Raw genomic sequence first — 13326 nt, 5'->3', positions numbered from 1 at the left:
CTGGCTAATCAGAGTATCCCATCCCCTGCTTTGGCATGACTGGTGAAGAGAGAGGAGCACATGACACTAGCACATAGGCCAATGGATTCTGGACAAGGATGGGACTGGCTGCCCCAGGAGTTTGCCATGCAGCAGCCCAGATGGAATTCCAGCCCAGGTCTTTCTGCCTAGTCTTATGCTTCACTCCTACGTTCTCAACTTGAGTGGCCAATGGCTGGTTCAGGAATGAACCATCCTTGGATTCTTGTCACAGGTACCCACATGGAAAATGCTTTCCATGACCTCACATTCTCTGGGGAAGTATGGATACTTCTTGCCAAGGAGGGCTGGCCTGGATCACCCATGCTTTCAGGGGGAAGGTGAGGACCAGAGAATGGTAACTTAGTCATGAAGACCTGAGTCGATGGGTGGAAAAGCTGGGGGCGGGAGAGGGAGTGTACCTGCTCGCAGTGCTTTTCCTTCCGGCTGCACTGGCTCCGTCAGCCTGCAAAAGAAACCCAAAACACCTACATCAGCCAAGGCAGAAGACGTAGATTCGACCTGCTGCCACCCCATCAAGCTCCCACTGAATACCAGCCCTCAGACTGTGGGGTGAGCTGGCCACAAGACCCTGTCCCGCTCCTCCAGGCTGGAAAAACTTGTGCCCAGTGGTAAAAGGGAGTCAGAACACCTCCCCGCAACCCCATTTGCTTGGCCCTTCAAATCCCACTGAGCACCCACTGCCAACACAAACTCAGCAACTGCACTGCCCTGGGAACTCAGTGAAAAGTTAAGTAACCAGCTAAATCTGAGATTGAATTGCACCATTTTTATTTTCAGCTGGGAGTTCCAATAAAACAGTAGCTATAGATTTATTCCTACCAACCAGAGGGAAAAAATCCTATTATGTTAAAATATTCTTTCTCCCAACCCTATGAGCAGAAGGCAAGAGAGTGCCAGTTCTTAATCTCTTTTATTTGGGTGTGGGGGAGGGGGACATAAAGCTGATCAAATGAAATTTTCAGAAATCATACAATTCTGGTTCAGATGCAGAGACTGGGGCCTTGGGCGCAGAGGATGCTGCCTGAAGTCTCGTGAAAATAAACTCCAGGGGTCCTGACTCCTAGACCAGTGCTCAGAGGGACCTCAATGCAGAGGCTGACAGAGGTTGCGGACCTGGGAACAATACCTAGATCCTCCACCACCGCCAGCTGAAGATATATTCCCGAGCTTTGTCAGAACACTTCTAATAAGAATCATAGGCTAATACAGGTCTGAAATTCAGGTGCATACGTGTTTACAAATTCGGAATTTTTCCAATTTTAGAAAGGTAATGTACCGCCCTATGTCTTATATTTTGAAACAACCCTGGCAGAGCCCCCGCTAATCAAGCACATTGATATTTTTATCGTAAAACATATGCATAGGTAACCCTATGTAGGATAAATGCCAACAAGACAACAATCAGGACCGTCACTAGCCTTTTCTCCCTTCAGGTCAAGTTCTGCTGCCTCATCAGTTATAAAAACTTTTTGAGTTTTTTTGAATTTCAGGATTGCGGATGAAGGACTGAGGACCTGAAATAAAACATCTTTTGATGAGTGCTTATGAGAAGTTGCAAACTGGCAAAATCAGATGGCAGACTTCGATTCAAACAAATTGGCAATATATAAAAATAAAAGAATTGCACTGAAAAAAGGCCAGATCTCCACCATCTTTTTTTTTTTTTGAGACGGAGTCTCGCTCTGTTGCCCAGGCTGGAGTGCAGTGGCGCAATCTCGGCTCACTGCAAGCTCTGCCTCCCAGGTTCACGCCATTCTCCTGCCTCAGCCTCCCGAGTAGCTGGGACTACAGGCGCCCGCCACGACGCCCAGCTAATTTTTTGTATTTTTAGTAGAGACGGGGTTTCACCGTGTTAGCCAGGATGGTATCGATCGCCTGACCTCGTGATCCACCCGCCTCGGCCTCCCAAAGTGCTGGGATTACAAGCGTGAGCCACCACGCCCAGCCCACCATCTCTTATTAAACTGGATAACCCCATGATACCCAGTCCTACATGGTGACAGGCAGCTAGAGCTGACATACTTGGTTCTCCACAGCCTCTATCCCCCACTCTTGCCTTATAATCACCCAGCCCGTCTGGTCCCAGCGGGCATCCGCACTTGCTCCCCATGGAGAACTTCCCATTAGGCGCTAGGATGTGGACATTAATGCCTTCTCTCATTTAATCCTCACCATAGGTCCTCCCCCCTCCACCCCATAATATCCCCATTTTACAGGCAAGAACACAGAAGGTCAAAGAATTTATTTATCGAAAGTCCCACAGCTATAAGCTCAGGTCTGGGTCACTCCAAAGTCCAACTTCCTCAGTTCTGGAGCATTTTACTTCCCACCGACATTCAGGAGAGCCAAGCGGGAAATGGGGTGACATCAAACGGCTCCTATTTCCCACACAAGGGAAAGGGAAAGGTTAAGGACGAATAGGGAGGGAGAAATGTGAGGTTGGGGAGGAAGAAATTAATGGGCTGCCCATGTATTATTTCAACAGAAGAAACAAGAAAGCAGAAAACGGTTTGCATATCATTTCACTGGGAGCAAAAGAACAGATCAATTACAGCCTCTTTCTGACATCTTGCATTCCTAAAAACTTGTATGCAAAGCGAACAGGCTGAAGTTGTTTGAATATTTGTATCATAAGCAGCAGAAGTGGTACGGGTGGAAATTCTGCCCCAGAGATCTTAAAAAAATGGTTAACTCCCAAATGGATCTCTCGCCTTTCAGACTTAATTCTGTGCGTGTATTTTTAGCTTGTCACACACACTTTTAAAGTTGTCATTTTTGTCCTTTTCCTTCACAATTTCACACAGAGTTGACCAGCTCAAGTGCAGCAAACACGTGACCGAGTGTGGGATGAGAGTCTCTGTTTTCAGCATGCCTAATAACCTCCACCTTTGTTTCTTTTATTGAGTGAATGGTACTTCAGCTTCGTGTTACTGGTAGCTGCACGCATTTCTGTTTTCCACCCATTTTTACAAAACAAAGAGAAAGTGCTAAAAATATTCAAAGAGTTGTCAAATACTTTTGCAGAGACTCAGGTGGTGCTGCTGGGAAACTGGGGCAACTAGAGGAGAGTTCTACCCGGGCAGGGTGTGGGATGTTCAGATGGTGGCAGATGAGAGTTGCTTCATTGGGATATGGATGGACAATGGATTCAGTGGGAGACATCCAAGCCACGTGTCAGTATCACAGCACCTGGCAATCACAGCATGTGGGCCATGACGACAGAGCCAAAGCCCACTGTGTTGGGAACACCAACTCCCAGGGTGGAGTTCCATACACACCAGGCCGGTGTGGTCTGTCCTTACAAATACATCACAGCCATTCCTTCCAAGTGGATTAAGCTGAACCTCTGACATTGCCATGTGCTGAGGCCAAAATGTTCTAACACCAGCAGTTTCATATGATTCAACCTAAACAACAAACTCATCTGTACCCTGTGTAATCTGACCTGAGTCTCAATTTGAACCGAAGCTTAAGAGAACAGAGTTTAGAGTTAGATCGTCTGAGTTCAAGTCCTGGTTTTGCCGTTTTCTAGCTCTGTGATCTTCAGCAAGTCACATGTACTCCCAAGGCCTTGATTTCTTCATCTGCAAAATGGCAAGATGCTCATCACAGGACCTACTTCACAGGACTGGCTTGAGACTTGAGATAGCTTAAATAAGGTAAAACATGTAATAGCATGTAAAAGTACTTAGTGAGTACTTGGCTATAATAATGAAAATAATCACTGACAACCCTATAGTTATAGAGGCCACTATTTATTGGGTCTAGGAAACTGAGGCACAGAAAAACAGAATGATATGTATAAGATGAACGAGTCACAGAGCCAGCCTGGGATAGATCATGGGTCTTCTGCCTCAAGGTCTTCCCCAAATCCCAAGCTGCAAGTTGGCATCTCGTGAGTGGCCACCAGACCACCACAGCCCAAAGGCCTTCTCCAATGGTGCAGCCAGAATGATGGTAATGTCACTAAAGTACTAAGCGCAGCCCTGGTATACGTAGTCATCACTCAGGTAATGGAAACTCCCACTGCAGCTGCTGTTGTTCCACCATCTTCTGCCACTGGACTGGGTGCTCCTTAAGGATGTAGCTTGTTGCCCTGGCTCTGAGTCTCATTTTGAACCTTAGACAAGCTCTTTCCTTTCTCTGGACCTGAGATTCTCCATAGGTAAAAAGTGGGGGCGGGGGAAGGAGGTTAAATCAGGTCGTCTCCCCCACTCCATGTTGAGCTGACCCAACCTTAAAACCAGACTCCTCTATGGCAAATAAAATAAAGAGGACCCCAGGGAGGTCCTCCTTCTCACTCTCGTGAAGCTGGGGTGAAGGTATATCCAAGCCCTCCAGCCCCGCATAAAGGTGCCTGTCCCCCCTTCCCAGCCCCACCCATTCCTTATTCACCAGTTTCCCCTCAGGACCTGGGCAAGGCTATTTTTGGTTTCATTCGACCCTCCTCTTCCCTCCCAAATGAATGTGAAGTTGTTCTTTTCCATTCTCTTATTAAGGGTTTTCTTGGAAAGAAAATATTATTCCAAACCCAGAAATTTTATTTCTAAATTTGTGCAAATGTAAGTTGTAAGACATTAGCTGCATTTCACATTTTGTGCAAATGGCAGAAACAGGCAATTCGTGTGCTCCGGGATGGGGGCTGGCCAACGATTTCGATAAAATAAACCCTTTTTTAATTTAAATGCTAATGCACTGAATTAAAATTTAATAACTGAGGAAATTGAAAAGCCGAGCAGGAATATTGGAAATAAATCCAAGCAGAAACAGCTGAAATTAAAAATTCTAGAGAGTGGGAGGATAGCAGCTAAGCTGTCTTATATGATTACATTTTTTTTTTTCAGAATGAAGCAAAAAAAAAAAAAAAATCCTATCTCTCGCAGGCTCTAGGGCAGTAAATCCACAGTGCTGTGATTTATTGCTCAATTTTCCTGAGGGAAAAAGGCTTTCTTTCATGCTGAAATATTTCATAAATTTCAAGCCAGCATAAATTCTTAATTTAAAAGTTATGGAGGTCACATTTAGTGCACTGGTATGGTTCCAAAATCTTAAAGGAATAGCAGCAACCAAAAAAAAAAAAAAACAAAAAAGCAAAAAGGAGGGGTAGAATTTGCTCTTTTCTTTTTTTCCTTTTTTTCATTTTGGTTTTAATTCTCACAAGTTGAAATTTCATTATTAAAGATTCCTCCTGGATGGATAGAACCCAAGCACGTGGGGAACCGGTGTGTGTTTGGAAAAACCTGCTGCAAAAGATGAAGAGATAAAGATTTAATTCAATTATAAAATGGCATTTTTTTTTAAGCCACTTGAGGAATTTCTGGTAAAAATTTCCTCCCTTCATTGCCCGGGAAGGGGTGAGGGTGGGGGGAGGGTGGCCAATGTAATTGCTTCTCTTAGATCTCCAATCTTTTGTGCACACTGATATATCCATTTGTTATACAGCTGTTCAGCGGCGGAAAGAATGCTGGGGCGCCCATAATTCTAAGCAAATCAATCAAAAATTAATGATTTGTCATGCTTGCACAATGGAGGAAAAACAGCTCCTTAGGTCCTGGCTGCCTGATCTCGAAGAATGAAATGCCTTTCTTCGATAAGAGAGCCGAGCCTGAGGCTCGGGGAGGCTGAGGTGCTGCCACAAATGTGGGGGCCTCACAGTGCCCCTAGCTCTGTGAGGGCAGAGGGGGGCCGCCATCTTGGAGGGGGCATTTCCAAGATGGCGCCTCAGCTAGCCAAGTTCAGGATGGACCTGGCACAGCACATTTTCACAGTGCTATAATTAGGATTTTGCCTTTTTCTCCCCCACTGCAACTCAAAAATTACTTGGTCTCTAGAGAACTGAATGGTTCCCTCCTCCCCCAGCTAGATTTAATTTGTCCCTGTTCATTGTTTTCCCAACACTGCTGACACGCAGACATCAACCAACTCTACGGGACTGGGACTGGGGCTGCAGTTCCTGAAGCGTCCGTCACCCCCCAAGGTGTGTGCCGCCCCTCCTCCAAAGACCACATCCCACACATGACCATGTCACCAGCACCCAGCTCAGGGACTGGCACAGGGCATACTCAGCAAATATAGTTGACTCTGTTAATTATGATTGTTTCTCAAAAAAATACTTACAATGAGGTTGCTTAGATGAATGGTGCATTGGCAATCATGCTTGAATGAAATATTATCAATTGACCTCAAATAATTAATCATTCCTTTATTCACTCAGCAGATAGTCCTTGAAAACCTACTATGTGGCAAGTACTCTGCTGGGCTCTGGGTGGATGACCTCAAATCCCCTAGGGGACAATTTTGAATGCCCAGTGGTCAGTATTTTTCAGGCTTCTCTGCACCCTTATGGAAGGGAAGCATGAACATGAATGAACCCAGAGAGAAATGGGTGTTTCTCTGCATGCTCAAATGCCCTTTGAAGTCTTGTAGCTTACTAATTCTTACCAATACATTTGAATGTTACATTCAAACTACCAAATACATATGACACCATAATACATATTTCATATATTTTTTATATGTTAGTACAAACATCAACATTGTTTTAAACGACCAGCTGGTAAAATTAACCTTGCAGGAAGATATGTGGCCTCTGCAGTGGGTGCAACCAACTGCATTTAACCTGGAGGCCTGCAGGGGGCACTGCACTTGCAAGAAGCACCCATCAACCCAGGACCTGCCCAGAGGATGATTCTATGTCCCCTAGTATTTAGAGGACAGTTGGTCTGAAACAACTCAAGCTTTATTTATATATGTATTTCCTTTCCAAAAGCCAGTGAATCCCCAAAACTTGTAACTTTCTGTCTCCCCCACTGAGGCACAAGACTCAAATTAGGAGAATTCACTCATTCATCCAACAAACATTTATTAAGCTCCTTCTACATGCCAGACATCATTTTAGGCAGTTGGGATATATCCATACCCTTGTGGCAATTACATTCAAGTGGGGGGAGACATTAGGCGTAATAAATAAGTAAAACATATAGCATGCTTGAAAGTAATCAGTTCTATGGTGTGTGGGGGAGGCGGGGGAGTCATGAACAGGGAAGGATAGAGTAGTCAGGAATGCTGGGGACAAGGGAGGAGCCACAGGCTGCAATTTTAAGTAGGGTGGTTGGGTAGGCATCATTGGGTGAACACTGTAAGAGGGTGAGAGAGTTGGCCATGTGGTATCTGGGGCAAAGTGGATGCCAGTGCAAATGACCCCAGGACAGGAGCATGCCTGGTGTGCTTGGCAAACAACAAGAATGCCAGGATACCTGAGGCAGAGTACATGAGGACAAAAGGAGGCGAGACCATGGGAGCTCAGCTCATGCAGAGCCTTGCAGGCCACCGAAGAGCCTTGGCTTCTACTCTGGAAAGCTACTAGAAGGTTTTTGGCAAAGTGACATACTTTGACTTATATTTTAGAAAGATCACTCTGGCTGCTGTGTTGAAAGGAGACCATGAGGCCAGGGGGGAAACAGAAGGCTGGCGGGGCTATGGAGCGGTCCAGGGAAAAGACGACGGTGGCAGGGACTGAAGAGGGTGAGGAAAGGTTGAGTTCTGAATATACTGGTTGGTGCTGGTAAATTAGATGTGGGGTATGAGATAAGGAAAGAGTCAAAGAAGATTCCAAAAATCATGGGCTTTGGCACCAAGGAAAATGGAGTTGCATCTCTCCCACACATAAGAATACTAACCATCAGCACAGTACTTTACAGATAGTTACGCTGAATGAGATCCTCCCAGTAACCCTGCAGGGAAAACACTGCAGTTTAACTATCCCTCTTTGACCAAGAATTAACCAAGCACCTGGAGGGGCTAAGTGACTTATCCAAGGTCATACCACCACCAATGTCTTGGCCAAGGTTCACACATCTTCTCACCCCAAGTCCACAGCCATTTCCTCTATATACTTGGCCCTTCCCCTGTGGAACCAATGGATAAAACTTAGCCCCAAACCATATGGATGAACTGTTTTTCTGTCTAGCTACAGAGCTCCAACTCAAGCACAGGCAGCTCCAGCATTTATTCACCAGGTATCCCTAAAAAACGCGATTTAAAAGTGCCAGGGCCAATGCTGAAAAAATTATAAAGAGCTTTGCAAGTTACAAAGAGGATTCTGTTCCTGGGAAACCAAATATATGATAAATTCTCTAATTAGACCTTGCTTCTTATATCGTATTCAGTGGTATGTGTCTAACACATTGTACTTGGTTTTTAATTTTGTGTTTTCTTTCCCAACTGAACATGGTAACTCAAAGCCACTGACTGCCCTAGGTTCCAAGCTTGAGGAGTGGCAAGAGGCTGCCAGAGAAGACCCTGGCCTGAAAGAACTGGAACTCACATGAGTTCGTGCCATTTTTCCATAAATATTTATGAAGTTCCTATCAGATGTGTGATTCTGGGCAAGGCCTTGGCCGGTGGAGGATACTAAGATGAATCAGACCCGGTTCTTTATTCATTCACCCAAATACCACTATGTATTATGATGCAAATGCCTACTATGGGCTGGGAACTAAAATAGTTACTGGGGACACAACAGCAACAAGAACAGTGAAGGGGACAGGCATTGATGACTTAATGGCTTCAATCAATCAGTTTATAATTAACACCTGAGATACAAGCTCTGAAGGTAAAGGTCTGGGTTCCATCAGCATCTTTGACAAGAGGATCCAACAGACTTCAGGGGTCAGGAAGAGCTTCTATGAGGAGGGATGCTGGAATAAGGAGCACAGAGCTCACACTCAACAGGGGGAATAAAACTCTAGATGCAGATGAAGCTAACACAGGCTGGATGGCAGGGAGCGACATGCACCTCGTGCAGGGCAGTGAGGAAAAGGGCACCACCTTGCCCAGCTGGGAAACCCAGGCCCCTGAACCTCGCTGGGTTGCAGCCTTCTCTGAAGGCTTCACCAATGAAGGAAGGGCCCAACCCACCCAACATGCACAGGCTCACACAAGGAGTTCCTGACTAGACCCCCAGGCCAGAGCCCACGCCTCCCTCTGGACTTGGTAGCTTCCAGCTCTGAAGGGGAAGGAGCAATGGTTTGATCTTTCCCCTTTTCATTTGCTGCAGAGTGGCCACAATCCTCCATGGAACAGAAATGTGAAGACCGTCCCCAAACCAGGTCTAGGCATCTTCTCCGCAGGAGGCCCCAGAGACATCGTGATTAACTGGCCAAGTTTCCAACTACAAGTAAAAGCCAGGGAAAATGACCACTTTCTTTACGCCTCTCAGTTATGATACCTTTTATGTCTTTCCCAAACCCTGGCTCTCTGAGGTCCAGTGTTAAAACATAAATCATGCATGCCTGGAATGGAACCAGTGTGGGTCTTGTCTGCTTCTTGTGAGTTTCCAGGTACAGGTGGATTCTTCTCCTCTCTCTGATAGACAGCCATGCAGATTGGATCCAGACCCTAATACAGTCTTCATCATCATCATCGTTGTCTTTGACATCACTGTCAACAGTCAGGAATCAGTAAGTCCTGTAAGTCAGGCTAAGGGAGCTGGAGGCTTATGGACAGACTTGGAAGGCATATGCACCCCAAAAACAACCGCGAGCTGCAGTACGTAGACGGGAGGCGGTAGCCAGCACAGAGTCCACTGTCCCCTTCCAGGGAAGAGATGATGGTGGTTTGGGGAAGGTGGTGGAGGAGAGAAAGCTGCAGGACTGAGAGCTACTGGGAGCAGCACAGACCAACTGAGATAATGTGAGGAAAACACCCAACAAGACGCCAGCACATATTAGTTGCTCTGTGAACACAGATTTTTGTTGTTGTTGTTGTTGTTTAAATAAACTGCAGCAGCTATTCAGAAACCCCTGCCAGTCTTAGACTATGTGCAGAGGGCCTCATTTCCTTCATGCACAGACCTGGGCCCCTGGGAGGGATGGAAGAATAGGAGAATTCACCTCCAAACCCGAGGCCTGAGTCACGACGTTTAAAGGAGAAGGTGGCTCATGCCTGTAATCCCAGCACTTTGGGAGGCCCGAGGCGGGTGGATCACCTGAGGTCAGGAGGTCGAGACCAGCCTGGCCAACATGGCGAAACGCTGTCTCTACTAAAATTATAAAAAATTAGCCAGGCATGGTGGTGGACTCCTGTAATCCCAGCTACTCAGGAAGCTGAGGCAGGAGAATCGCTTGAACTCGGGAGGCGGAGGTTGCAGTGAGCTGAGGATCGCGTCACTGCACTCTAACCTGGACAACAAGAGCAAAACTTAATCTCAAAATAAATAAAAATAAAAAAATAAAGGAAAAGGGGGAAATCCGCAGAGAGGTAGAGGCAGCAGCCTCCCCTGCAGGGCTATGTGAGACTCACCACCCAAGGCACAGTTTGGTTCCCATCCCATGGCCACCATAGCTGGAGCCCTCAGTCTGCACATGAATCCAACAGGTACTACAACAGTTTCTGGTGGATTAATGTGTGTTCATTCTGTTCCCCCAGCTGGGCAGGATCAGAAAGTGTTCTAAATGTTGTTTCAAAAAGAGTGAGGTTTTTCCTAGATCAGGCCCAGTGAGGTGTTGTTTTTATTTTTTTAAACACTTTTTTTTTTTGAGACGGCGTTTCACTCTTGTTGCCCAGGCTGGAGTGCAATGGCGCGATCTCGGATCACCAAAACCTCCACCTCCCAGGTTCAAGCAATTCCTGCCTCAGTCTCCTGAGTAGCTGGGATTACAGGCACGTGCCATGACGCCCGGCTAATTTTGTATTTTTAGTAGAGACGAGGTTTCACCATGTTGGTCAGGCTGGTCTCAAACTCCCGACCTCAGGTGATCCGCCCGCCTCAGCCTCCCAAAGCGCTGGGATTTACAGGCGTGAGCCACCACCCCCGGGCTAAAACACTTCTTATACTGAAGAAATTTCACATTTACAAAAGAGTTTCTCAGGGATAGCAGGGAGCTCCCATATATCCTTCACCTGCCATCAGGGGCTCCAGGCAGGGCAGTAACATGGTCAGAATCCTGTCCTCCAACAGGCTGCTGGCTAGGGCGATGACAGACACCAAGACCAGTTAGGGGGTAGATGTCAAAGTCCAGGGAGGGTTGGCTGAGGTCTGAGCTAAGGCAAGGCGAAGTCTGGTCTCCCTCCTAGGGACCAGCAATGAAAATGCCCCCAGGCTCCAGCAATACACCAGGAAGAAAGAAGCCAGCAGCAACAGGGTGATGTTTACGGGAATCAGTCTGGACACAGACGTGTGAGTGGGATGCTGGATGCATCATGATCTCTCAGTGCCTCAGTTCCTTTATCTGTAAAATGGGGAGATCCCACTGCCCACCTCACAGAGTCATTGTGAGGATTAAATGAGCTAGTCGTGCTTGGAACAGGGTCTTTCCATCTATGTAGTGCCAGCTAGTATCATCAATTCAGCATAAAGGGCTTCAAATGAAGATAATCCTAGCAATCTAGAAGTGGCCAGCATCCACTGGGCACCTCCCGTGTGCCAGCCCTGGCTCAGGGTACAGCATGCACCATCTCATTTAATGTTCTCAACTACCATAAGAGGTGGGGATGTCACCAGTCCCCATGTGCAGGGGAGGACTTAGAGGCATGCTGGGTCCAGGGACCGGCTGGGAAAGACTCAGCCAGGACTCCAACCCAGATACTCTGAGTCCAAATCCACATTTTTAAACCCTATGCCATTCTGCCTCCAAGGCTGGTGGGGTGACCTTGGAGAGAGTGACTTGCCCCCTTGTCTTTCAGCGTGGACACGCTCCTCTGGGTGCATAAATGCTGCTCTGCTTGTTTTCTTTTTTAAAAAAGAAATGCATCTCAGTTCTTTCCAGTCACAGTTAATCTCTCAATTTACAAAAGAGTGAGTCATGTGACTGAATTCCACAAAAATTCTCTCTCCAGGTTTATGATTTTACAGAAAACTCTAGGGAAAACCGCCTGGAGCGAGTTAAAACCAGATCAGCCATAAACCATGTCCTGGTACAGCCTCACCAAGCTGAGACTCAGATTACTCATTAAATATGTGATAAATATTCACTTCAGATCAGCAGGAAGTGGGGGTTGGGGGTAAAAAAAAAAAAAAAGGAAACTTTTTTTGCTTCATGGAGAGAAAAACCTATTATAAATACAAAGGGTTGCAAACTCCAAATTAGGTGAACCTAGAATTCAGGGACAAGGTTTTAAGTCACCCCCTTAGGTATTTCTATGTATGGCAGTAGGGGAAGAGGCTGTCCTCAAATCTCTTCTAGTGAACTGAAGGCTTCAGCCTCCTTTGATATGGCCAGGGTGCTGGCATGTCTGGCATATCTGGATGGCCTCACCAGGGAGGAGGAACTTTACACTCTAGGAGACCCCTGTTAGCACCAGGCCCTCCTCTGACTTGCTCGAGAGGCAGTCTCTGGCCCTCAAACTACCCATCTGTTCAATGAGGTTGCTGGACTGATGGCCTCTCAGAAACATTCCAACTCTGACATCTGGAGTCAGTCAGGCCTGAGTTCAAATTCTGCCTGGGCTACTTAGTAGCTCGACACATCCCGTCTCTCAACCTTAGTTTCCTCTGATGTAAAATAGAGATAAAAATCCCCCCATGCCACGGCTGTTGGGTGGATGAAGTGATAGAAAGTCTGTAATATTCTCAGCCAGTGCTAACAACACTACATGAGACAGCCACAGATCTGAATGATGTCATTAAGATTACATTGATGGTGGTAAGTAAAATTATTTTTTAAAAAGCCAAACATATTCTGATCACTCCGGCCAGCAGGATTTATTTGGCACAGTAGTTCCCAGCATAGTATCTACAGGCAGATGGGTTGGATTCGAGCCCTGGCTCCACCACTTACACGCTATGTGTCACTGGGTAAGTCATTTAACCTTTGTGACTCAGTTTCCTCATCTGTCAAATGGAGATAATAACAGTACTGACCTCACAAGGTGACTGAGGACCAAATCAGTTCATAATACATAAAGCTCTCAGAACAGCGTCTGACACTTATTAAGTAGTATGTAACACCTAAATAAATCATTACTTTTTATAAAATGATTTATTAGTAGTAAACTTTAGCTATAATTATTACCACTTACTCAAATCTGGGCAAGTCCCTTTTTCCTCTGGGCCTCTGTTCCCTAGCTATGAACTAGAGAATTTTGAGGACCCATTTAATTCTGAAACTTGCTAATGCTGTCTCACTGCCTAGACAACAGTCTACTCTAACCACCTCTAGGAAGCCTTCCCTGACCACAGGACAACATCCTAGAGCACCAAGAAGGTGCCTGAGCACACCTAAGAACGTCGCCACTCTGCAGCCTTGCTCCCCACCAAACTGTAGGTTCCGTGAGGGTGGCTTG

General features: G+C 46.2%; 1 protein-coding gene across 46 annotated transcripts in view; it reads right to left on the bottom strand.

The window, feature by feature from the left end:
• ZNF618 (zinc finger protein 618) overlaps window positions 1-13326 on the bottom strand; it is a 181396-nt gene that overhangs the window by 87849 nt on the left and 80221 nt on the right. For 45 of the 46 annotated variants that reach the window (XM_024252541.3, XM_054520496.2, XM_054520495.2 and 42 more), the window contains exon 2: window positions 441-484. The exons of the other annotated variant lie outside the window; for it this stretch is intronic. In XM_024252541.3, coding sequence (XP_024108309.1) covers window positions 441-484 — 44 coding nt within the window. The remainder of the gene's footprint in view (window positions 1-440; window positions 485-13326) is intronic. 46 annotated transcript variants of the gene reach the window in all.

The sequence above is a fragment of the Pongo abelii genome, chromosome 13 (assembly GCF_028885655.2).
Source record: "Pongo abelii isolate AG06213 chromosome 13, NHGRI_mPonAbe1-v2.0_pri, whole genome shotgun sequence".
NCBI lineage: Eukaryota > Metazoa > Chordata > Mammalia > Primates > Hominidae > Pongo > Pongo abelii.
This window is presented reverse-complemented; position numbering and strand designations above follow the sequence as displayed.